General features: G+C 44.8%; 1 protein-coding gene across 7 annotated transcripts in view; it reads left to right on the top strand.

Annotated features, from left to right (window-relative positions):
• Apbb2 (amyloid beta precursor protein binding family B member 2) overlaps nt 1–27,453 on the top strand; it is a 315,732-nt gene that overhangs the window by 167,302 nt on the left and 120,977 nt on the right. For all 7 annotated transcript variants that reach the window (XM_051165209.1, XM_051165207.1, XM_051165208.1 and 4 more), the window contains one exon: nt 280–1,095. In XM_051165209.1, the coding sequence (XP_051021166.1) occupies nt 312–1,095 (784 nt within the window). In that variant the 5' untranslated portion in view covers nt 280–311. The remainder of the gene's footprint in view (nt 1–279; nt 1,096–27,453) is intronic.

Genomic DNA, 27,453 nt, shown 5'->3' with positions numbered 1-27,453 from the left:
ATACATGAAAGTTTTTACACTAAGTAAAAGGTAGGACTCTAGGACTTCTTGACTTCTGTGTAAATTAGCTTTTGGGTTTCCACAATAAAGCCTTTCTTTGTTCCTGTTTAACATACGAATAAATTATAAAATGAAATAGATCATTTCTATGAGGAAGCTTCATGTGACCGAAGCGTTTGTTCTTACAATCCTCTATTTAGAAGTGGTCACTCATGCTGTGCGCTAAGTTGTTTGATCATAGCCTGTGCCTTACAACCAACTTCCTTTCTGCCCCCACAGCTGACTCAGGTGCTGACACCGTGGCAGTGTTTATGGCTAGCAGCCGAACCACAGACCTTGCAAATCGGAACAGCCCAGCCACCCCACCGAACACCCTGAATCTCCGTTCCTCCCACAATGAACTGTTAAATGCTGAAATCAAGCACTCGGATGCCAAGAACGGCACACCCCCCAAGTGCAGAAAAAAATATGCACTGACTAACATCCAAGCGGCCATGGGCCTCTCGGATCCAGCCGCACAGCCTCTGCTGGGAAACGGCTCCGCCAACATCAAGCTGGTGAAAAATGGTGAGAACCAGCTCCGCAAGGCTGCAGAGCAAGGGCAGCAGGACCCCAACAAAAACATCAGTCCCACGGCGGTCATCAACTTCACGTCTGAGAAGCTGGAGGCCAAAGAGCTCCATCCACAGGAGTCCTCAGGCTGTGAGATTTTGCCCTCTCAGCCCAGGAGAACTAAGAGTTTCCTCAACTACTATTCAGACTTGGAAACCTCAGCTAGAGAGCTAGGGGAGAGCCTGGGCCCCTGCCAAGGGACCAGGGAGGAGAAAGCCCAGCCAGGCCCAGGCCAGGCTCCGGGAGTCATTGGCAATGGTGACTTACTCCTCCAGAAACCAAATAAACCCCAGTCTAGCCCAGACGATGGCCAAGCAGCCACAGTGTCATCCAGCCCAGAGACCAAGAAGGACCACCCTAAAACAGGGGCCAAAACCGACTGTGCACTCCACCGGATCCAGAACCTGGCCCCAAGCGATGAGGAATCCAGCTGGACAACACTATCCCAAGACAGTGCCTCCCCCAGCTCGCCAGATGAAACAGGTACCCCTGGGATCGGGACAGCCCTACCTGGTACTTTTCCATTGGTGTTTTTAACCAGCAGTGGAGTAAATCTCTCCTGGCTGAAAATAGTCGTCTCCAGCCAGCGGAACTCATGGGTGAAATCAGGCAGTGTATGGAAACTATCACCAGGTATCTCAAGCACATTGTGTGCTCACTTCATTGTGGGCCATCTTTAAGTTGTTTGGGTAAACATTTTCACAAAAGAAATAGCCATTGGTTGTAAGTATGGCAAATTGTCATCTCTGATGCAGACATTAGACTGCTGGTATTTGGGAGAACCAGTTTTGGGTTTTGTTAAGTAAAACAATAAAAGAAAAAATAGTTGCCATGGACAGGCTGCACTTTAACCAAAGCAACCAACTATTTTCAGAACTTTATTATACTCAAGCTTATAAAAACTTAAAAAGTTCAGAACATTAAAAGTCAGATCTTTAAAGACATTTTTCTTTTGACCTTTACTGGGCAATATTTTATTAGCCCGTTCAAGCAATATTTGGAAGTGAAAAATGATAGCATTCAAATATGTTTATAAGTTCAAGATTTTAAGAAGTATTGGTGATTTGGGTCTGTCAGTACTGCTGTCCATGTCTGTAGCTGTTTGGCAGGAGTGGTGGATTGTGAAGGCAGTGAAAAGAGTCCTAAGAGTCAGCCACTCTTCCACCTCATTTTTTCACAGTTGCCACTCGACCAATCAGAAAGTTATAAGCTCTAGGGCCCTTTGTGCTGAGTGAATTCAGTGTAAATAACATCCACACACATGGCCCAACATCTGCACTAGTGGCTCCCGGAGTCAGGTAGACCAGATGGCCCACTAAGGAGCAAGATGACATTTTTCAACAGGTGAGGCAGAGAAAGCACAGGGAGTAAATTTTAAAAAGAGGAGAAAGTTACTTGACTTGTTCAAAAGAGGAAGGACACAGGAGTGGTTTGCAGTGCCCTGTAAACTCTGTTTTTTTCTGAAAGGTTTCATCAGCCTGCTGGGGCTGGCTGTGGCAGGCAGGGAGGTCTGTGCGAGGGATTCCATCTCTCCATTGCCTGACCCTGCACATAGTGGCAGTTATACTTATGTCTAGTAATGTCATTGTGCCCATAGCGCTCTGTGACTTTTTATCCACTTAGAGAATTCCTGTCCTGTACCTGATGGGCATTGTCACCTGCTAGTGGTTGAATCTATTCAAACTGCTCCTCGAGCATACAGCTAGACTCAGGGCTTTCTGTGGTTGCCACCGCCTTTCTGCTGCTCTCTCGGGCACGGTATGTTCTGCTGCAGTTAAGTTTAAAAGAACTAGGAGCTAGTGAGTGAAGAGTGAAGCCTCTGTCCCCTGCTCTAGCCTCTTTTCCATAATGATGACCACCTTTTAGGGAAGCTATTTCCTCTAGAAGACATTTTCAGGCATGTGGCTACATTTATCGTAATTTTTTTAAAAATTTAATCAAGTTTTTAGATGCTGTTGTAGAGATCTTACCTCTTAGAAATATAAACTAATATACGTAATCATATAACCTACATGATACAGATGACCCTGCACAGTCATTAGTTCCACAGCTGTGGATTCAACCAACAGTGGATTGAAAATGTTTGGGATTAAAAAAAATTAAATTAAATTAAAAAATAAAGAAGAAAATGTTTGGGGTAAAATTACAGCTGTACTGAACATGCGTGGACTCTTTTGGTCATTGTTTCCTAAGATAGTATAATAACAATTTACATAGCATATGCATTGCATTGTTACATGCAGCCTCTAATCTTGGTGTCCATGGGGGTGCTGGGACCAGTTTCCCTGCAAACACCAAGGGATATACTTGAGGCAGCGTGGGACGTGGGGGCATGGAGGTGGGCCATGAGATGGGGATTTAAAAATACCCACACAGAAATACACGAACTGCTAATTATTAAAACTGGTTTTATTGTTATAAGGGCTGGTTGTTCTGTTCTTAAATTTTTGTTTTTAAATTTTTTGTGTAAGAAGTTAAAACAAAAAATTTTCAGATTAGACTGGCGGTGCTTTGCATTTTCAGGTATGTGTTTTATATGTGGCCTGCGGAGTTAGCTCAGTGAGAGATCGCTTGCTTATCCTATATAGCAGGCACTAAGGGAGGGAGGGAGGGAGGAAAGGAGAGAGGGAGAGAGTTTGGGATCTAGCCCATCTTTCTAGTCTAGTGGTTTTTTTTTTTTTTGGTGGAGAGGTGGGTTGTTTGTTTTTGTACATGAGTATTTATTGCAATACTGTTTTTTCTAGCAGCTAAGTTAAAGAGCTTTAATTTGTTATTTTAATTTTTTGGTGTGGATTTGTGTGGGGGGAGCGTATGTGTGCATGTGGATACGTACATCTGTGTGTTGCACACACAAAATGTCTTCTGTCACTCTCCACTGCTTAGGAAGAAAATGGTTTGTTTACTCATTATTGTTCATGTACACAAGTGTCTGTGCTCACATCGCGTGCCACCGTGTACGCGTAGAGCTGAGCGGAGTCAGTCCTCTCTTGCCACGCAGGTCTGAGGACTGAACTCAGATCTTCAGGCTTGGCAGCGAACATCTTTATTTGCTGAGCCATCTGCTGGACTTTCCATCGTATTTATTTTTGCTTTTTATTTGAAACGGGGTCTCTTGCGGAGCCTTGTCTTCACAATGGCTAGGTTGTCCAGATTGGCGGTCCCATAGGCTCCAGGAATCTGCCTGCTGCTCACCCCAGTGTGCCATCACACCCAGCTCTTTACATGGGTTCTGGGGATCTGAACTCCTGTCCCTGTGTTTGTACAACAGATGCTTTATCCACCAAGCACCACCCCAGCCCCTGCTTCTGTCTCTTATTTTAGATGCTGAACTACTACGGACAAGTTCAGTGCAGTGTTTTAAAGGTTCCCTCATCGGCGAATACCTCACATAAATTCTGCCCCTTTGTGTATTGACTGTCAGTGTCAGTAAGGAAGGGCCTGTGATGAGGGTCAGGTTTAAACCTTACCTCACCTAGTTGTGACTCCTAAAATGTGTCTTTTATTCCTTTTTCAAGAGGACATGTTGGGACTTGTGTGTCTGAGGTGTGTGACATATTTGCCCCACATCCTTTTCCCTTTCTCTCCCGGGCTCAGTTCAGCACTCGGAGGGTAGTGACAGTGGGTTGGTGTTTTCTGACCTGGTGAAAAGGTGGGTTCAGTAGTCGAGCCCTTCAACACAATGAAATCAAGTGAGTATTGCTCGGCATCGGTGTGGTGTAATTTCATGACTGTGACGGTGGCTCTGATGACGGAGTTACCGTATACATGGTAAATCAGAGAGACTCAGAAGAGTGCGTTAGCTGTTGTTCAGTATGGTGTAAAACAAACGAGGACTGAAGAAAGCACTGCACGCCGAGGCTGGGAAGCTGGCTGCGCAATTAAAAGCACTAACAGTTCTTCCAGAGAAGCCAGGTTCAGGCCCCAGCACCTACACAGACGTTCACAACTGTCTGCAGTGTTGCTTGTAGGTGACCCGGTACCCTTTTCCCTGGCCTCCACGGGCACTGTATTCATGTGTGCACAGAAGCAGATGTAGGCAAAGCACCCATACGCACAGGTTTGTTGTTTGTTTGTTTGTTTAAGGTAAATAAATAACCTTTGTAAGAATTACAAGCCAAACTTGTGCTTCCCTTCAAAATGAGCACTTTGGGATCCTGGCCCCCACTTTACTGGGCAGTCTCCAATGTCTCTACTATAATGATATTAATAATTTCAGTGACCCTCCGAGCGGATTCCTCCTATGATAGACACTCTCTCTTTTCTAGCTGAGAGTTTCTAGGAGTGAAGTGGATTCAGTGAAATGCAGTGAGTGATTCTTCACTTCTCAACTGATTCTCAATTTCATGTCCAGTGAAGCAATATTCTTAGTGTTTTAAACAGTCACAACATGGTTTAAATTAGGAATTGTATATTTTTCTTGTAGAGGCAAAATTAGTATTCCTGTTTTCTATGTTGTTTGCTCAGGGTAGTCGTGATAGATGTGACTATTACCTGTTGAGAGAAAAGAAAAAGTGAATATTGTTAAAACACTGCCAGGCACTCCCCTGGTTGTGTGTAAAAAGTGTGCATTGAAAAGCATCACAGCAGGGTGTGTTTTATGGATTTTGAGCTGCACTTTGGGGAGCCTAGGGAAAATCAAACAGCTTCATATATACCTTAGGGTGTCCTTTCTGAGTTAGAGTGCTATTTATAAAATAAAAGGCATCGCCTAGCCCCGGGACTGACCACCCCGTATTTCCCTTTGTTTCTGAATTGTCCCCTCCAGCTTTGCAGTGACATTTTTGCTCAATCAATCATGTGTACAATATGTTGTTGCCTTTTCTTCCTGTGTTGTTTGTCCTTTGAGAAAGAGGCTGTTTGCAAAAAAAAAAAAAGAGAGAGAAAAAAAAAAAAAGAAAGAAAAGAAAAGCTCCTGTGACATTACTGAGCTTTTATGGGGCTTTGGGAAAGTTAAGTGTGCCTTGACCGGGGTTCTGGAACAAAGGGTTGCACTGTCTTAGCCTTTTAAAGTGAGGACTTCTGGTCTGGTTGGAATTCTGTCATAGGCCTTTTTCCCTAGGTGGCACCAGGTAGACAGGATGACTCAGATAAATACATGCTGCTCACACTCTGTGTAGTCTCTTTGTAAATTGCTTGGCACCCTCTTGGGTGCTTCATTTAGACATGACTTTGTAACTTGAGATTTCTTTGAGCCTCACAGGGGTGGAGATATAAAGTATGGATCTTTGTTCCTGTCCTCGTCCCCTCCCTGGGGTCACACCTCGCACAAGCTAAGCAACTGTCTCTACTGCTGAGCTATACCCACGGTCTGCAGTGGAACTTACGTAATGGCTGTTTAATTTAAACTCACTGCTCAGGTGCACAAAGCCAGGAGTTTTCAGCTGGCGGAGCCCAGAGGGTGTGCCTGTGCTCAGCTCATAGACAGCGCCAGCTCCAGGGTCAGCTTCCCAGTTCATTTTCCAGATATGCACATGCAAGGCTGAAGCGTGGGGGTGGCCACAGCTTCTGCGCAGCCTTGATGTTAAAGAGGAAGAGGGGAGATCTGGGCTAGTGTGTCGCATAGACCAGGGCTCACTGAGCGCAAGTGCTTTGTCAGTCCAATGCTGTGATATGGCTTAAGTTTACTTTTTAAATACTTTTAATTTTTAAAATTTATGTGTTATGTGTGTCTTGTGGGCGTGTGTGTGTGTGTGCGTGCGCGCGGCCCATGGAGGCCAGAAGAGGATGTTGGATACCCTGGAGTTGAGAGCTGCCTGACATGGGTGCTGGGAACTGAACTTGCAAGAGCAAGAAACACTCTAGCCTCCAAACGTTTCCTTTTTAATTATAAATTACCTGTATATTGAGCTGATTTTAAGACTTTGTAGCCCTGGAAGGCAAGGATCAGTACGTCTTGCTCCGTGTGTTGTCGTTACCTGGATGGAATACAAGTGAACTTGCTAAATAAGTTGTGATAAATCGAATAAACATGGAGGCCATCTGCATATCCCCAAATGACCCCATAGTTTTGGATGGGCCATGTTTTTAATCAGTATCTGATTCTGGTATGGTCTATATATTGTATGACTTAACTGACCACATGCCTCATAGGAGTAATACTGAGTGATTAAGGTTATCAGGAAAGGGTCCAGTTCCTGTCAAACATAGGTGACTCTGCTGGCATTTTAAGGCAGGTCTTTGAAGCCAGGTCTTTGGACACAGGATCCAGAGCTTCTGTTGTCCCACAGCTTGGGATTTAGGCATATAGAATGTGTCCCCAAGGCTAGATACCTCTGACCTTATCCTGTCCACAGGTGTGAAAATGGTCATAGTAGTGATCCGCCTTGTAAGATTAGCTACAGCCCTAAGCACAATTCTGAGTCTCCAGAGAATGTTTTCACAGGGTTTTGAGAAGCCTGGCAGGCCAGGTTCAGTCTCTGAGTCCCCACGTTGTAGAAAAAAGAACCCACTTCTGCAGAGTGTCCTCCGACTTGCTCTGTGTGCTTTGGAACATATGCACATGCATGTGTGTGCACACACAGTTACACATACAAATCGACATAATTGCACACCTTTAATCCCAGCACTCGGGAGGCAGAGGCAGGCGGATCTTGTGAGTTTGAGGCCAGCCTGGTCTACAAAGTGAATCTAGGACAGCCAAGGCTACACAGAGAAACCCTGTCTTGAAAAACCAAAACAAAAAACCAACCAACAAACAAAAATACCCAAAAAGCTAGATGGATATAATTGAAAAGTTCTTAAATAGAAAGCATTTTCAGGAAATATGACTGCCCATAATTATTTATGCTATGAAATCGAAAATTACATCAGACTCTAGACTAGGTTTATTTTACTTTTAAAATTTATTAGCATATGTTCATTATATGCGATAATGTGACTCATTTTGAACAATTTTACACATGTATGTAATTTGATCATTTTCACTCCCAAATACTCTTTCTAGCCCCTTTTGTTTTTTCTTTGACAATGCTGAGGACCAAGCTGAGGGTGTCCCTTGACAGGCAGTCACTTTGTCTACTGTGTTACTTCCACAGTCTTGTTTTTGGCTTGTTGTTGTTATCATTTTTGTTTTCCTTTTAATCCCAGGAAATGAGTTTATGTCATTATGCTTGTATAAATGAATGATTAGCACAGTGATTAAGCTGTTATTTCATACTAAAAATTACTGGCCAATCCATGGCGATTGATTAGCTGCTGAGCTGTTCACATTAGTCAAGGAGATGCAGGATCCCTCAGCTTCTCAAGCTGCTGTGCTGCAAAACCTCCTGTGCATCCTTTTGAAACACAGATATTAATTCACTGCATCTAGTCTGGTGCCCGAGACAAATAAAAACAAACAGCAAAAACCTTCAACGTCTTTATTGTGAAACCTTGATAAGCTTTTTGTTTGTTTGGTCAGTTGTGACTTTTTAGCCTTGAAGTTGCTGTGTAGACCTAGCTGTCCTTGAACTACATTACAAAGCTCTGCCTGCCTCTGCCTCACGAGTGCTGAGATTAAAGGTTTGGGTCATTGTGTCTAGCCTGAAATTGCATTTTTAATGGTTCTCGGTTGATACTGATACTTTTACTGAATTTGAAGCAAACTTTAATTAAATTCTGGCCAGGTCCACTCCGAGATTCCCAGAAAATGGCGTCCAGTCAAATGTTGCATAAGCTTATAAAGTCAAACCCATAAGGCCGCCATATTTTCCATCAAGTCCAATCAGGGGCAAACATGCATCCCGATGCAGTTCCTGCCTACATGTGATCAGGCGCATCTGGTGCGGTTGGGTCAAACAAATTTGCTTAGGGGAGTGAAAACATCTGGCTTGTTTTCTCCCAAGAGCCTCGGCAGCCGGCATTGCAGGAAGTCCTCTGACCTTAGGCAGGTGAGGTTCACAGGTTAACTCGGCCCTGCAGTGGCAGCGGAGTGGTGAGAGGGCTATGGGCTGTAGCAGAAAGGACCCCTGCTTGCTTTGTTTCTAGCACCTAGAGTAAAGAGTGCCTTGTATATATGCCTGCATTCAAAATACAGTTGGGAAAAATACACTCACCTCAAAATTTAAGAAATCTTACCAGGTAGATTTGGGTCAAGCACTAAATAAACAGAACAGAAAAAGGAGCGTGAAGTCCCAGATAAGTAATTGCTTTCTGGATTCACGTTGAATCAGAAAAAGAAAAGAATTGAATGTATGTGGAGTTTAGGGAAACAAAAGAGTTAAGATGGTCAACAGATAGGTGGAGGCCAGGATGGGGCCTGTTCATGCTTTCTTTTTTCCTTTCACTTTTAGAAAGACGTTTACAGATCATGGGTGAAGGAGAAAGGAGAGGGAGGAGGAGAGAGGGAAGGAGAAAAAGAGGGAGCTCGTGAGCAAGAGTGAGCTGTGCCATTTGAGCTACGGGTGAAGGCCAGCCACTTGGGCCACCATGCAGCTGCGTGGCAAGTTAAGGAGGGGGGCTCTTCAAAGAATAAGCAGTGAAGTCCAGAAAGCCAGGAAAGCTATACTTAGCTCTGTCCAGCACCTAAAAGAGAAGGACATAAAAGAAGGGAAAAAAGGAAAATTACATCTCCCACGTCAGAACTCAGAATGTTAGCCAACCCAATGGAACCTCATGGTGGCGTCTAGGGGCTGCCAGAGTGATAATGCTTAACTTGGACATTTTAGTTGTGGCAATCCCATTGAATTCTCAAGTTTTGTATTCGTAGATTTTTACCTACTAATATTAACTGTATCACAAATTAAAACTAGTATTTATATCTAGCATTGTTCATTTAAAAGGAAAGAAAGCCACTAATGCCAACATCACAAGTTAATTTTTATGGAAACTTATTTTCTGAAATTCAAGGCATTGAGAAGAGACATCGATATGTATTTGATGTACTTCAGGGCAATTCAGCTCTCCTGTCTGCTGCTGCCATTCTATTTAGATGGCTGGCTCTGTGTGTGTGTTGTCATCTCACACCGTCCTCTCCTGAAACTGGTTCAAACCAAGGGCCTTGCACTTGCTGTACAAGCACCATGTCGCTGAGCAACCTTCCCAGATCCCTTACCCCCAGCATGTCCTGACAAATAATCTCAGTAGAAGCACATGAAGAAAGACCTTCCTTTCATATGGATATATAGGTAGAAAAGAGAATATTATGATAGCTTTTCACTGTAGACAATATTGTATACTAAAGTTACATGACAATTCAACAGCAGGTGGTTCCTTAACAGGTCAGTTACAGTCTGGAATCTGAAAGGCTCGTGATAAGCCTTTTGGTACTATGTTATTTTAAAAATCTGTTTTTGCACCACCCATTTTGTACGGATGTTTATTCCTACATAATTTTTTTAAAGACTCAATTATTTTAATTTTGTGTCTGAGTGTTTTGCCTGTATGCATTACTTCATGAGCATGCATTGCTGGCAGAGACCAGAAGAGGGCAGTAGAGCTCCCTGGAACTGGAGTCAGAGATGCTTGTGAGCCTCCAAGTCAGTGCTGGCCACCAAACCTAGGGCCTCTGCAAGAGCAGCCGGTGTTTTAACCACAGAGCAATCTCTTTAACCATTTTCCATACACAATTTTGTGGTACGTTGGCTGTTTGGAATGTTGGCTTTGTGAGTTATTAGGTCTTCAGTTGTTGACACATTCCATATTGTGCCTTGTGAAAATGCCACCATTTGTTCATCTCCCATCTCATCAGAGTCCTTGCTGGGAAGCCAAGCTCACTCTCAGGCTCAAGTTTTCCTAAACCCAGGAAGCTTGCATTTCATCACTGGCAACAAACAGACTCAGCTGTCTTCCCTAATGACAGGTACAGTGGGGGCAGTGTTTACAAATGTCTGTCCAGTCTGCACCTCTGGGCAGTTGTACATTTTGGCTGTCAGTTGTTCTAAAAGAAGAGCTTTGTGAAAAGGCCCGGAGTTCATGCATACCTTAGTCACAGGTGCTCTATGTGCACTGTCGTTAAAAAGACGGGGTTTAATGACAGTTTAGTGACTGTTCTTGCATTCTCCGTGGCTTTCTTACTGGGAGCATGTGGCGCCGTGGGGCACAGTAGCTACTAGTATGGTTTGTGCCACTGTCTTGCTGTGTGCTGAGATACTCCCAAATTACCATTTTGGGGGGCCCCATCATTTAAATGGCAACACATGAAAAAAGCCACTAGAATCTCAGTATTGTTAATATAGCTTGTCCTTGCATTGCTTTGGGGGGACTTCAGCTCTCAACACTCTGGTTGCAGAAGATGATTGACAGGTACATGGAAGGCAGGTTGGCAGATGCTGATGTTCAACTGAACTCACCTCTGTGAAGTCTGTGAGAAAAGATGTCCGTTTTGTTTGTTTGTTTCATTGTTGTGCTTTGATTTTATGAGGAGGGGAATCAAACCCCAAAGCATGCTAGGACAGGACTCTGCCACCCATCTTCATCCCAGGACACCGTTTATTAGAGGAAGTTTGTTGAAGATGTGACCAGCATTAGTAAGTTACTGGGACCAAGGAAGGCGGGGAGCTAATGACAATCTTAAGGTAAAGTGTTTGAGATGCCAGGACTGTTGGTTAAATTGGATGCAGAATGTCCTTACGAGGTGAGAGGGCAGTCTGTGGGGCTTGGTGACTGGACAGAGAGTGAGTAAGGAGCGTGGTAAATCAAAGATGTCACTTTTCAAGGGTTTCTTGCTTTCTTTTTCCTCGAGTATTTGTCTTCATAAACCCGCTTTGTGCTTCTGTGGCCTGAGCCCCAGAGTCTCTGCTTCGCTTCTAGGAGAGGAAGGCAGGCTGCTGTACAGTTGGGAATACACCAGTAAGAAACCACTTCTAAACCGGCGGAGTCACTTGAGGTGACGTATGTCATGGTTTCATTTGTGTTCCTTGGCGCGTAGGGGCACACTTGGACCCACCACCCATTTCCTGTCTGAAAGCATGTTTGGTCTGGGTGCCATCTGGGTAAAGCTTTCCCTCTGTGATTTATTTATCTATTTATTTGCAGCTGTTAGTTCTGACAGATTTGAGATGATGTTTTATGGAAATGCTGGGCCTGTCCCTCTGTCCCTCCCTCCCCTCTTCCCCCTCCTCCCTCCCTCCCTCCCTCCCCCCTCCCTCCCTCCCCTCTCCCTCCCTCCCTCCCCTCTTCCCCCTCCCTCCCTCCCTCCCCTCTCCCTCCCTCCCTCCCCTCTTTCCCCTCCCTCCCTCACTCACTCACTCCCTCTGGTTATGGCTCTAGCTTCTTTTCTTTGTCACACAGAAAAGGAACACCTTTTTTTAGGCTGCCCATGTGACGTAACTGGAAGCAGAGATGTAAAGTGTCGGCTTTAGGCTGAGTATTTTATGAAACATTTTTACAGTTGGGTAAATACTTGTGTATTTCCTGGATCATGGTAGAAAACTGTGTTTCTTATTCTGACCACATTCCAACCATATAAAGTGGGCATAAAAAATGTTTTTAGGATCAAATCTATCTATAAATCTGCTTAGATGATCTGGGTCTTTGGAAAGTTATTAAACATCTTTGAGCCTAAGTTTCCTCATTTAAAAAGTCTACCGTGTGTGTGTGTGTGTGTGTGTGTGTGTGTGTGTGTGTGTGTGTGTCACTGTGCATGTGGAAATCAGGGGACAAGTTTGAACTCTTCTCTTTTCCCTCCTTGTTTTGAGGCAACAACTCTTGTTATGCTACTGGCCCACGGACTTCTGGACAACTGGCCGGTTTCTACATCCACTCGCCATAGAAGCGCTGAAGTGCGCATGGCAGCACACTGAGGTGGTGTGTTGCTGTTGTGTATGTGGACTCCAGAGGAGCAGAGCAAGTGCTTTTACACACTGAGCCATCTCCCCAGGCCAGAGTCCCCGGTCCCAAGTTCATATTGCCCCTCCCCAATGTTTCTGCAGCGATTGGATGAGCTTATTATATATGCAAAGGAGCCAAGATAGATGTAAATAAAGTGTGTGTTTATAGATTGATCCAGACAGGCCTAGCACAGAAACCAGTGGTCTTTGCGTCCCTCCGCCAGTGTCTGTGGGACCCTTGTGGGACAACATAGTTACCGTTTTGCTTGGTTTTTGTTTATTTTTGTCTTCTCACAATTCCTCTTCCTCCTCTTCCATTTTTCCCCCCAGTTGATTAGACAGTCCACTGCAGATCCCCATTAGAGCCAGATTCCTTTTTCTGGAAGCTTCCGTGATTGGTGCCTTTGGATTCCTGATATTTAGTCTCCCAGTTCAGCAACTGGAGCAGACGCCTTCCCCTCTCTCTGTTCTCTTGAAGCCATAATGACAGGATCCGAACTCGGCACAGTGAAAGCACAGTTCAGCATGCTTTAGCCTGTACAGTGTGCACCCCTGTAAGTCTCTCTGAATCAGAGTGCAGCAGAGAATAGATGATCAAACAAGCAAATTAACAAAGTAAATGCGTAGCTGGTTTGAAAAACTGATCCCTTTGAGAAAAAAGTGTACTTTCTGTTATCCTCGGGGGAAATTAAAAACTCTTGTGTTTTATTGATTTCCACTAATCTCATCTGAGCGTTGTTTTTATAAAAAGCTAAGTGATGCTGGAGAGACTTTAATTTTTGGAGGCATAGATTCTTAGATACAAAAGATTTGGGTTTTGCTTCCAGGAAATGAACAGTACCTTCAGAAGTGTCCACCCCGGAAGGAGCCTTCATACCCACTCCAGTGTGCTGCAGCAGTCGGGGAGATGGGGGGAGGGGCGCCACACATAGCCTCCCTGAGCTCCCCCAGCCTTGGCTTCTGCTAATGGTCCCTGAAAAGTATCAAGGAGGCAAGGCACTGTGGGTGGCTGCCCCTTTTGAGAGTCCAGGTCAAGAAGTAATGATTACCTACCTGTTACTGCTGCCTATCAAAGATTAGAGTAGAAATTGACAGGGTCAACTTTCTCTCTCTTCTCTTCCTCACCAACAGACCCACTTTTTTCTCACTCCTTGTGTAAACAGTGAAAAGTGCAGGGGAAAAGCAAGACTTGGGTGGGAGAGGACAGTGTCTCCTTCTACAGAGTCACTTGTCTGCCAGCCATTTATAAGTCCCTGACATTTGAGAAAGAAAAAAGTTGTTTGTTGAGAAGAATTAAGATTTAATTCATTGGAACTTTTGTGTGTATGGAACAGTGTGTATCAAAATGGGGCTGCAGCTGTTGGCATTGTATGTGTGGCCAAGATAGGGTTTTGGAACACTCTCTCTTTTTTAATATGTATTTATTTATATGAGTGTTCTATTTGCGTATATGACAGAAGAGGGCACCAAACCCATGGTTGTGAGCCACCATGTGGTTGCTGGGAATTGAACTCAGGACCTCTGGCTCATGTTTTTCATAGAAGGAAACTGAGGTTTGGAGACACTGGTTTCATCTGATGAACATTAGTATTTGGTTGTAAAATCTCCTTGGTAAGCCATGGGAGACGACAGAGTGTTAGCATTTGAAGGGGCCTTAGGTTTTTATCCGATCTCTTCTCCCTCTGATTCCCTTCTATTACCTCACAAAGAGATAGCCATGTGGCACATGCTTACACAGATGGCCATGTGGCACATGCACGTGCTTACACAGATGGCCATGTGGCACATGCACATGCTTACACAGATGGCCATGTGGCACATGCTTACACAGATGGCCATGTGGCACATGCACGTGCTTACACAGATGGCCATGTGGCACATGCTTACACAGATGGCCATGTGGCACGTGCTTACACAGATGGCCATGTGGCACGTGCTTACACAGATGGCCATGTGGCACGTGCTTACACAGATGGCCATGTGGCACATGCACATGCTTACACAGATGGCCATGTGGCACATGCTTACACAGATGGCCATGTGGCACATGCACATGCTTACACAGATGGCCATGTGGCACATGCTTACACAGATGGCCATGTGGCACATGCACATGCTTACACAGATAGCCATGTGTTACATGCTTACACAGATGAAAATGCTGGGTTCTTAGAAGCTCAGTGGTTGACATAATGGCTTAAAGAGTTCTAGAAGTAAGGTAGGCACAAACAGGATAGTATCCAACTCCTTTCTAAAGCTCTTCTACTCTTTCCAGTTGGTGGTCATCAGCCCAGAGCATCATGGGAAGTGTCATGCCTGCTTAAGAGAATTGGGCACAAGACTGCACAGCTCTTCATTTTGTGGAGAGCACGCTCTGTAACTTTAATACATTTCAAGAAATTACTCTTTGGATTGAAATGTTAGATTTTTTTTTTTTAATCTAAGGAAATATTAAGTCTTCATGTCCTTTAGGGCACAGATCAGTACCCACAGAGAATGAGGCACACTGAAACAAAGAGCTGGTTCAGTATGATTTGCAGGCAAACCATCGCAGAGTCCCACTCATGGTGTTGTAACTTTAGGTGAAAAACGTGCTAAACTGAAGAAGCAAATATCTTATAGTTGTATTACCCGAATTCTGAATTTATTGTCTCAGGTACAACTCAACATAAATTTTTGACAGCAAATCAAATATCTGAATAATAAGGCGTGGGACTGATGCTTTTGATACAAATACTTGACTACCGTGTTGTCAATACTCTGAGCTTCTAAGTTAGTAACGTGGCAAACTGGAAAGGACTTAAAATTTTTAAGTCAACAATTCTCTCAAGGGCGGTATCCTAGAGATACAAAGTGAATTTTGCCTCTATTATGTATAAAGTTTCGGCTGATGTGATCTGGGGCTCTGCTTTAAGTTATTGATTACAGTTTAAAAGGGGTTTCCTGATGAAACCAGCACCCTCTTTAATAGCCTTTCACAAAGTCAGTTCTCACCAGTCCTGAACATCTTTTGGGGTATTGATGCTTCCAAACCTTGGGAAAAATTTTTGTGTCTCCTAAATTCAATCTTAATATTTTGTCATGATTTGTGCCCTCCCCCTACCCATTTTTGTTTTTTAAGTATACAGTGTTCTGCCTGCATATACATCTGCAGGCCAGAAGAGGGCACCAGATCTCATCATCGGTGGTTGTGAGCCACCATGTGGTTGCTGGGAATTGAACTCAGGACCTTTGGGAGAGCAGCAAGTGCTCTCAATCTCTGAGCCATCTCTCCAGCCTAGGCGTTATCTCTCCAGCCCCTACCCCCACGTTTATCCCAACCCTTTGAAGCAAAGTTCTTTTTACATTATGTATGTGGTACTTGAAAGAGAGATGTGTGAAGGACGTTGGCATTTAGGTGGTACTCACCCGTGATGGATTAATTCAGTAGACACGGGGTCTGTACCTTATCTCTAGGCTGGATTGAGGAAGATTATGTGTCAGTGTCATTCACACCGGAGGCACATCTGGGATGAATGCACCTTTCCTAGCTGCCTCGTTACAGTGAGTCCATACGGGGGGAACGCTGCGAGAGCCTTAGTGGTGTTAGGAGACGTGGTTGCATTCTCCCCCACGCAGTCTGAGTCTACTGGGCTACTGAGCCAGATTCTTGTTTTTTGAAGCCATATGCCTTGCTTCCCACAGGAGGCTGATCTGGAAGCATGTGAGGAGGGTAGGCCACTCCTGGGACAGGTAACCCAGGGCCCCAAGGATGCTGGCAGCAGAGGGTGGAGAGCAAGTTGTGCCGTCATGTCTCTAATCATGGGCAGTACTTCACTGGGGTTGCTTTAGAACGTTTCCTGAGGGTTATTGCTGTAGATAGGTCTGTTAGGCTACCATACGTACACCCCACGCAGGATTCCTCACACAACCAACATCTGTTTCCCCACAGTTCTGCAGCCTGGAATTCCAAAGTCAAAGTGTGGGTTGCGCAGGCTTCCTCCGAGGCCTCTGGGATTGACTTGGGATGCTGTCATGCCATGTGCTCTCCTCCCTGTGTGCATCCCTTTCTGATGTTTCTTCTCCTCTTATTACTTATGGCAGAACTGCGCTCTCACCGTGAAGACGTCATTTAACCCAGTGGTTCTCAACCTGTGGGTCGAGACCCCCTTTGAGGATTGAACACCCTTTCACAGGGGCCGATCGCCTAGGACTATTGGAAAAGACAGATATTTACATTATGATTCATAACAATAGCATGGTTCCAGTTACAAAGTAGCAGCGAAATCGTGTTATGGTTGCGGTTTACCACAGCATGAGGAAACTGTGTTAAAGGGTCACAGCATTAGGACGGTGAGAGCCACCGACTTAACACCACCAGCCTCTATAATGGACCTGTCTCCAATTACAGCTGTATTTTGTAGTCATGGGTTTATATACTCATTTCATGTTAGAATCTTGAAGGGACACAGTTTAGCCAGTATGAGGTGGGGAAACAGAAAGTTCTCCTAGGGTAGATTTTGCTCTGTCTCTTGATCTTCATGGAGGAGGCTAGCCCCAGGGTATCCTGGTATCCCCAGTGTCTGTGGACAGTAGCTGCCGCCCACGCAGCCCGAGGGACGGAACCACAGGCCTTTGTAAGTAGAATTTCTTTTCCTAATGTGTTTGCATGTTGGCAGGCACAACAAAGGCATCGTCTTCAGTGCTTAATTATCTGCGTTAATGGTGGAGAATATTCATGTGGAAAATGGAAAGATGATTTTTCTTCAGCTTCCCTATCAGTGTCAGTTGGTTTTACAACTAGATTCAAATTTAACTCTCTCCCTTGCCAAATACAGCACTATAAACAAGTTGCTTAGGCTCGCATGCCTCATCTGTCTATAAAGGATGGTGTTACAATAAGTTGTATTGGTTTGGCCTAGGATGAACAGAGACTGAAACGTACTTTAAAGTTGCAAGCAATATGCCGGGCAGAATCTAAGCTGATACTGATCTCCTCGTAAACTAAAATAAACTACTCTAAACCTCATAACATACATATATCCTAAGCACTTGCCAATCTGCTCCTCAGAGGCTTCTCTCCTCCTTCTTCCCCCACCTCCCTCACCCCCCCACCCGGCCCCCCCCACCTGTCAACTGGTCAACTGTCAACCGTCCTCCCTCCACTGTCAACTGTCAATTCCTGGCTCCTTGCGCTCTCCAGGAAGTTCCACCTTCCACTTCCTGTCCTTCTGCCCAGCTGATTGGCTAAACTGCTTTATTGACAGTTGTTACATCCACTCAAGACATTCCTCCACAGGACGGGATCATGCAAAGGGAACATTGACATTTGTTTATTTTTTGTTTGTGTGCACCTGCCTGTGTGTACGTCACAATGTGTGTAGTGGGCAGGCGTCAACTTGCTGGACTAGGCTGTCTCCTACTATGTAGGTTCTGGGATCGAACTCCGGTCTTCAAGTTTGCTGGCCAGTGCTTTTAACTGATGCACCATCTTGCTGGATCTGCTTGTAAATTTAGTGTATAGAGATTGTGATGAAAAAGCGTAAGCCCTGGGTCTTAGTCATAGAGAGTCCGGCTTGGAGGGTCCAAAGACTCTTCCTTGTTAGTAAATACCCCACAGTGAACCCGAGGCAGGTGGAAACCCCACTGCGTTTTGAGAAAGGAATCAGCTCTCTTCCAGTTATGAGGAACCTGGGAGGTGGGATGCATTTGAGGGAAAAGCCCTCCTTCGATAAAGAGTACACATAGACTTTGCCTACTGCCCTCTTCCGGTCCTTGTCCCCAAAGCTGTGTGTTCTGGTTCGTTTGTTTTGACACAAGCTACAGTCATCTTGGAAGAGAGACACTTGCTTGATAAAAAAGCCTCCATAAAATTTGTCTCTAGGCAGCTCTATAAGGCATTTCTTTGATTAATGATTGATGTGGGAGGGCCCAGCCCACCGTGGGTGGTGCCCCCTTAAACAGGTGGTACTAGATTGTATTTATAATAATAATAATTATAATAATAATAATAATAATAATAATAATAATAATAATAATAATAATAATAAAATAAAAAGCAGGCTGAGTAAGCTGCCACGAGAACCAAGCCAGTAAGCAGCACTCCTCGTGGTCTGTGTTTCAGTTCCTACCCCCGAAGTTCCTCACTTGGCTTTCCTCAGTATGGACTACGTGCTGTAGGATGGAATTAACCCTTTCTTCCCCAAGCTGCTTATAATCAAAGTGGCGTTTATCATAACAGCAGAAAGCACACTAAGACACTACCCAGCTGGAATTCCTTATTGTGTCTGTCTGCCGCAGAGTGCCATCCCACTGTGGACGCCTTTCCTCCTGGCGCACCTCTGCTGTCCCCGTCAGGGCTTGCTTGATTAGACCAGGAGCAGCCTGCACAAGCCATGCCCATGAACTCAGAGATGGCCGATGAGAGGACCCAATCAAATATGCAAAACATTCTTTCCCTTCTTAATGCAACATAATCGCAGGATGTCACTCATAGTTCTTGCCCGTGTTCAGGGGAAGGAAGACATTCCGAGCAGTAATTCAGGAGGATTCTGCTCCATGTTCAAGGATGTGTCCTGTATATTAAGTATCAGATCTTGATTTATATTTTAAGAGGTGTGTGTGTGTGTGTGTGTGTGTGTTTGTGTTTCTTTGTGTGTGTGTGCATGTGTGTGAATGCCCTCGGATACCAGAAGAGGGCGTTGGACCCCCTGTGACTGGAGCTACAGAAGGTTGTGAACCTCCTAAGATGGGCGCTGGAACCAAATTCGGGTCCTCTGCAAAAGCAAGTGGTCTTAACTACTGAACCATCTCTCCAGTTTCACAATCTTGATTTTTTTTTTTTAACCACTGATTTATAACTCTCTATAAAAATTAACCTCTGGGGAATCTCTGATTTAAATGATATGGATTCTAAACTGCAACTTTATTTATCTTTTATGTATTTATTTATTTTTCAGAAATGTGTTTAACAGATTAAAGTATGGTGCCTAATCCTTTGGTAATTTAAAACCAAGAAGCACTAGAAAAAACTAGAGCCCACCTAAGAACCTGTAGTCATGATGCAGTGAGAAGCGGCCTGACAGTCCCAGTGACACAGGAGAGAAATCCTGGGTGTCTGCTGGCTCTTATCCCAGGCACTTTCTGCCATTTCTCTTTCTGTGTAGCCCTTAAATTTTTTTTAAAGATGTGCTCCAAGTATTCTTATTAATAAATCCAGGGCTCACTGAATTAATGAGTAATTTTCTTATTTGCCATTATCATCTTGAAGCAGAGCATTTTCTTTCTAATGTGTTATGAATTAGTTACTGAGTGAAATGGAGTCCTTGATAAAATGAGATTTTTGTTGTTTACTCATGAGTATAAAATTTCAGTGATCTTCATAATAGCGAGCACAGTCAGGGAACTGCAGAGCTGAGGGCAGTGTTGGGACCAAAGAGAGCTAACGTGGTTCAGCCGCCTTGCCAAAGCCCCTTCTGCCGCGGACAGTTGGATTGATACCCATTAGGTAATTTTCAATGCTTTTTCCCAAATGGAAAGCATTCATTGATGCTTGATAGTTTAAAAAAAAAAAAAAAAAAAAAACACTTCAGTATAGATATGATTGGCTAGGTACCTACCTCTTTTGTAAAATCTTTCTCCCACAAGGCAATGCTTTTTATAGTGCTTCATCTTCAAGGCTCCTCTCTGGCTCACCAAGTGACATAACAGGCCGACAGTCACATCAGTCTGACGAGATGATTCTTACCAGATGTAAACCTCATGTGGTCAAGAGAGACCAAACGTCCTCCGCCGGCCAGTGTGACTGGAGTGAGGTGCTGTTTGTTCCCGTTTCAGGGCTATGTGCTGGAGATGAAGCACACTCTTGCTGACGTCACAGCACTCCTTTGGCAGTTGTCAAGGCAGGCTTGTGGCCTAGGTCCCCAAGGTCAATGCAGTTGTACCAAGGAGCCATTTCTGCCCATCTTTCCTGCCGTCTTCTGCATCAGCACTCGGCTACAGATACAGAAGATAGACTCTCCCTTACAGTCATATGAAAATATCTGGCCCACTTTACCACTGTTCTGCCCTGAAGCCTCTCACTGTGTCATTGCTGTCACACCTTCCAGAACCCTGGAACATGGCGTTAATATTTTTATCTTCCATGTTACATGGATCTCATCTTCACAGTTCCTTTGTCTCCATCAGAACAAAGGCTGCGGTGGTTAAGGACATCGTAGCTGGTCTTTATGGCAGTCTCGTTTATTCATTTCTGGACTGGCTGAGATAAGGTCTTATCCCAGGCTGTCCTCAAACTCACCGAGGGTAACCTTAAACTTCTGATCCTCCTGTCTCCGCTTGCTAGGATATCAAGTGAGTACTCTCACACCCAGCTTAATGGAGTGATGTGAATGGAACTCAGGGCTCTGTGCATGTTGCAACTGTAACCATGAGCCACCACACCCTGATTAAAGACTTAAAAATGAAGGTTTATCATTCCTTGGGGATAAGATTATTAGGAAAACTGTCAGCAGTTGTAAGGCTTATTTAAACTGATGAAAAATAATTTTAAGGACATTTTTGTTTCTGTTATAACCATCATCATTCTTTCTTTCATTTATAAAGTTCAATGGTATGGACTTAGCATCAATAAAAATTTACTAAAATTAGACTTCAATTCTAAATTGCCAGTTAGGCCTAGAAAAACAATAATGCGGAATACAAAGAAAATAAATTGAGCTGCACTTCTGGAAGTCATTTAAATATCTATTACACACTTTAGCTGAGCTTAGACCTCAGGAATGAGACAACATCTCACTCTATGTGCCGCACGTGTTTTCCGTGTGACAACACACATGCTCTTGACACTAATAAGCCCCAAGTGCCTTTTAAAAAACATGCTGAGTTCATTGTAATTCAGACTGTTTCCCCATCGATACTTACTAAGACCACAGCAAAAGACACCCTGGTATTTGGGTGCTGAAGGCTTCTGTGCTCCGTGCCCTGGCTTTGCACCGTGAGGTTTGGAGACTATGTCCACACTTCAGATGATGGGGTTTCATCTGTGAGATATGGAAGAGGTCAGGCAGCAGCCAGGCCTCACTGCACTCCAGACTGTTTTACTCTTTGATTATTTCGATAAATGTCTGTGGGCATTTCTCTTTGACCCTGGACCGAAGCCCCAAGCCCCAGAAATGTGACGCCCTTACCCCACTGCCTGGTTATGAACACCCTCACCTAGTAGGTTTGCTGCCTGCCTAGTGGTCAGGGCTCCGTCATCACAGATGGTAAATGTGCACAGCCAGTCTGACAATCAGAGACTCCTCTGCTTTTTAAAACATGGGAGCTTCTACAGTAACATTCCCCAGGGCTTCCCAAACTAAATGATAGCATGCATTGGTTAATTTAATGTTGAAACAGAAGCCTGCCCCCTGGTGTCAGGTGAAGAGCTAGCATCTTGGCTAATTTTCTGAGTCTTACTGACTTGGTTTTATGGTTAAACTGTGCTTTTCATATGTAATGAGTACCATTTAAAATTGCTGTTGAACTGCTCTTATGAAAATGGATTGTGCTTATATTCAGCATTGTTTTTTCCAAGTCTAACTAATAATTTAGAATTGAAGTCTTAATTTTAGTAAATTTCTGTAGATTGCTAACTCCGTAATAGAGGAAAGAAAGAATAATGGTTATAATAGAAACAAAAATATCCTAAAATTAGTTTATCATTAGTTTATATAAATCTTACTATTGCTGACAGTTTTCCTAATAACCTTGTCCCAGAAGAATGATAAAACTTTACTTTAAAGTCTTTGAGCTGGGTATGGTGGCTCATGACTATAATCTTAGCACCCAGAAGGTGGAGCCAGAAGGAACAGGAATTCAAGGTCATTGTCAGCTATACAGCAAATACAGCTGTGTAGCCTACCCCTGTGAGTCTCAAAAGAGGACGGGGATTTGGGGTGGACAAAAACCCTAAATGCAGTCTTTTGAATACATTGCATTTCCTGGGTGGATTGAACAAGGATTCATAGACCCGTGAGAGTCCCTAGAAGCTGAACCAGTCAAGTCTTAGAGAAATAAAGGTTGCGTTCCCTGGTTCACGAAGAGCAAGGCTCACCAAGGAGAAGGTGACCTTTCTCACTTCTTTCCCTTGGATTCCTTTACCTGAAAGTCATTTACACCCACAGGAGCCCTCACCTTCCAGCTTCCCTTCTCGGCAGACCCAGGGCCGTGTGACCTGCAGCATGCGGTTTACACTGTATGCAGAGAGGTCGGGACTTACAAATATTAGAAGATATTTTTTAATGATAATTTAACTGAGAGAATATAGAAACTATACATATTTGTGAAAGGCAAGGTAATGTGTCAATATATGTAAATGTTACACAATGCCTTTTTTTTTTTTTTTTTTTTTTGCCTGTAACATTTAACATTTCTATATGGGGAAGCATATTAAAAAAAAAAAAATCTTTTTTTTTTTTTTTTTTAAGCTTTCAGCAATCTACCCTGGGTTATCATTGCCTGCAGTCACTGTAGTGAACAGCAGCATACTAGAATGTCTCATTCCTCCCTAAATATAACTCAGTACTGTAGATCACCCCATCCCATCCCGTCCCTGAAGATACTCATCAGTACCAAATGACACGTTCCAAGTACTGTGCTGGAAGTGCTTCTGTGAGGGCAACAGCTTCAAGGAGCTACAGTTCTACCGCAGGAATCTGACAGTAATTAAACATATAATTAAACACTATTAGTGGTGGTTACTGATCAACATAGAAAACTGCTGTGGTGTGGAGAGTAGGGAAAACTAGAGCAACAGCTACAAGCTGAAGGAAGAGCCTAACCTTACGTGAAACCATTGGAGATGCACTGCAGGGATGGAAGAGCCCTGCCCATCCCCTCATCAGTCTAGGCCCCGCCTATGAGGTAGCAGACACCTCCCACTTGGCACCTTGGCTGCCCTCAGCTGTCCTGGAATCCAAGATTATCAAAAAAGAGAACCAAGTGGACAAATGGATTGAACTAGAAATGATCATATGAGTGAGTTCACCCAGAAGCAGAAAGAGTCAAATGGTATATACTCACTTATATCGAGACACTAGCCCAAGGGGCATGTTCCATGAAAGACTTTACTTACCAGGAAAGTGGGTCAGAGGGGAGGATATCCTATTGGGACTTTAGGTGAGAGAAGCATGGGAGAATGGGAAAATAGAAGGATCCAGAGGGTCCTGGAAATCTACAAGAAGAACATTATGACGGGCGGATCTGGGTCCTGGGGTCCTTCCTGCTCAAACTATGGCACCAGCCAAGGAAAATATAGGCAGTAAACTTCGAACCTCTACCCAGACCTAGCCGATGGACAGGATATTCTCCACCGTTGAGTGGTGAGTGAGGTCTGACTTTCATACAAACTCTGGGGCCCCATTTCTGACCATGTCCCCTTGATGGGGAGACCTGGTGGCACTCAGAGGAAGGATAACAGGTCACCAAGAAGAGACTTGATACTCTAGGACCATATATAGGGGGAGGAGGTCCCCCTCAGTCACAGACATATGGGAGGGGAGTAGGGGGGGAGCAGGAGGGAGGAATGGGAGGATACAAGGAATGGGTTAACAATTGAGATGTAATATGAATAAATTAATAATAAAAAAAGTTAAAAAAAAAAGAGAACCAAGTTCATCCAGCACCACTCAAACCAGCATTCAGAACTACATATAACTGGAGGAACCCCAGAGGTGTTGGGGCACAGAGAGGATTCAAGGGCCAGAGCTTGGTAGGCATCCATCATAGGACCCAGAAAACAAAGGCCCTACTGCCCTTGGGCTTCTGCGACCTCCTGGTCCAGCATCAAGGAACTGGAAACGCTGGTGATGTAAGGAACTAAGACCGCCCACAGTGTTTCTTCTAAGAATGATCGTATTTGGAAATAGTAAATGCAGCTGGCTGTTCTCAGTGCCGGGATATGTGTTGGATTAAAAATAATAAAAAATAAAAGGACGGGAGAACCTTCAGACCTGTTTAGTCTCATTGCTGTCATTTAGATTATGTTCCTAGCATAGTTTCACAGGTCTCGCCGATGGAATGCAGCAGGTGAGAGGGAAACAGTGGTGGCGGAAAGGATGGAGGGACTGATGCTTATTGATAAGGGCATACCAGCAAAGGCGTAGCCCAGCTTTGTATCAGGTAGGCAGGAAGGGACTTAGCACTGACCTTGACAGCTCTGAGAACATGTCAATTACAGACAGATAGTTGTGGTAGCAGCTGGGATTTAGAGTTTTAGCCTTGCGTCTCTAGAAAGAGGTAAAGTTGGCTTCAGGGACATTGATAAAGCAGAGGGGTGAGCACCCAGCTCCAGTGTACAAGCCTTGGCCATCTACATGGCCTCCACCGTCTGCATGTGGAGTTGCTCAGGCCTCTCTAGCACTCTGAGTTTCCTGAAGGCAGCGACCCTGCTATATTGCATTCGTTTTATGTAGTCTCAGGAATGAGCCGGAGGCACAGCCCAAGTTAGTACACTGTTCAGTGTTCTCAGATCATGCTAAGGAAGTTTGCTCCTCCGGGGTTCGTGGAGACATGCGATTTGGATATGACTTAGCCTGCACGTGTAGGCAAAGTGCATACTGCCTTCTTAACACTCTACCACCTGGTGGCTAGGCACCTGATGGCTTTTAAGAGTCTGTTTACTATAGTAAAACCACAAGTCTTTTCACAAAGGCCTTTCATGAGTTGGCGTAATGGTCTGTGTGAACATGCGTGTATTGAATCTGCTGTGTGGTTGGACCCAGACAAAATCCTGAACGTATATTATGGTAACTGCTTCTCCCTGTGCTTAAACAATTCTGGACGTAAGTATTTCCGGATACAGTAATGCATGTTACTGTTGGGTTGTCACAGCGTTGAATTATGTCCTCCAAAAAGTCATGTTGAATTTGGAATTGCTCGTGCCTGTGAGTCTGACCTCATGATGATATTGTAGGTTTAGTCATTGCTATAAAGGCTTTAGGTGGGCCCTGATCCAGTACGACGTGTATTCTTATAAGCACAGGGGGCTCTGGGACAAAGGAGACGGCTCCTTGGTAAAGTGCTCATTGCAGAAGCCTGAGAACCTGAGTTCAGTCCCCCACGTAACTAGCCAGGCATGCAGGGATGCCCGTTAGCCAGAGCAAGAAGGCAGGGGCAGGAGGATCCCGGGCCAAAACAGCCGGCTCCAAGCTCAGCATGAGACCTATCTCAAAAATAACTTGGGAAGTGATTGAGGAAGATATCTAATGCCGGTCCCTGGCGGAGAGGGTACAGCCGCATGAGGGTACGGCCGCGGGAGGGTACGGCTGCATGAGGGTATGGCCACGTGACGGTACGGCCCACGTGAGGGTATGGCCACATGACGGTACGGCCACGTGATGGTACAGCCGCATGAGAGTATGGCCATGTGAGGGTATGGCCATGTGAGGGTATGGCCATGTGAGGGTATGGCCACGTGACGGTACGGCCACGCGAGGGTACAGCCGCATGAGGGTACTGCCGCATGAGGGTACGGCCATGTGATGGTACAGCTGTGTGGCAGTACAGCCACGTGAGGACAGAGGGTGATGGCTATATACAGACAACAGGGCTGGAGTTGTGCCACTGCCCATCAGGATGCATCAGGGCTGCCAGGAGGTGGTAAGGCAAGGAAGAAATCTCCCTTAGAGTTTTTCAAGCCAGCTCGGCTCTGCCAAAGCCTCCATCCAGGGTGTCTAACCCCTAGAACTAGAGGGTAATACATTTCTGTTAGGTTAAACCATTCAGTCTGTGGTACTTTATGACAACACTCCAAGGAGACAGATACAACCACGATGTGTTCTTTGGTGACTAAGGGTGCTAGGGTGACATAACCGCCCTGGAGGGGTGATGAGCTGAGTTTTAAAGAGGACTTTTAGTGAAAGAGAAAGTTACTAGTTTAAGGAGAAGTCAGGGGTGAGGGCAAGATGGAAAAGATTGGGTGAGAGGTGACAGCAGCAGGCCTCCAAGGACCAGGTGGCACAGAGGTCCTGGAACTCAGGCAGAGCTGGACCTGTACACATTCCTGGAAGAAGCGTGTCCTGACCCTAAGCCCCTACCCCCACCCCACCCCACCCCACTCCAGCTCACCCCCTCCCCGGCCATGTGAGCATAGGGATTAGTGTTCTGACTTCTTCTTCCTCACAATTCTATTGATTTATGGAGTCTCACATGGCCCAGGGACATGGGACACAGGGCAGAATGGAAAGAGGAGCAAAAGAGGACCTGTGAGGGAAGTGGAGAGACTGTGGACATATGCCATTCAGATAGGCTTAGCAGATGAAAGAATTAATTTCTAAGTTGATATTTCATACAGTGCTGGTTCTCAGCAAGTATTTGCAATTTTGGGACACAAGCCTCCCGTAGGCAGTTACATTGGAGACTAAGATCCAGGGCTGCGGGATTCATTTTACAGATTGTCTTTAAGCACCTGATACAGTGGTAGACCCTGGGCATGCCCTGGGGGCAGAAGCATTGAGCAAAACTAAATCTGTCCTTGGGCTCATTGGACTTACAGCCTAGTGGGCGCCAACTAACTGTGTTAGTCATGGCTCAGACACCCTCAGGAACTGTGACTTCCTTTAGGATGCTCAGTGTGACTGCAACCTGCTAAATAGATGCCACCATTTTCCTGCAGGCTGTGAGCACCACGAAGCCAGTGTAGGGTCTGCTGTGCTCACTGCTATCTGTCCCATCGCCTAGACGGGCGTCCGTAAACTAAGTGAGTCAATACAATGATACTTACTGTCTAAAAGCTTCTAAGAAATTGGGGGTGGCTTACAATATATGAAGTTGGAAATTTTAGCTCTATTAGGGATTTGTTTGTTTGTTTGTTTAAGGATTTTTCGAGTTGATCCTTTATAAAGCAAGCATGCTTGAAGATAATGTCCAAGTACAGATTTGCATTTAGGGAGTTGTGTTTAGAGCTCTCATGCTTTTAGCCCAGCGGTTCTTAACCTTCCCAATGTTACGACCCTTTAATACAGCACCTCGTGCTGTGGTGACCTCATAACCGTGCTACCTCATAACTGTGATTTTGCTACCGTTATGCGTTATGATGTAAATATGCGGACCCAAAAGGGGTCACAGCCACAGG

The sequence above is a fragment of the Acomys russatus genome, chromosome 22 (genome assembly GCF_903995435.1).
Source record: "Acomys russatus chromosome 22, mAcoRus1.1, whole genome shotgun sequence".
In the NCBI taxonomy this organism is placed as follows: Eukaryota; Metazoa; Chordata; class Mammalia; order Rodentia; family Muridae; genus Acomys; species Acomys russatus.
This window is presented reverse-complemented; position numbering and strand designations above follow the sequence as displayed.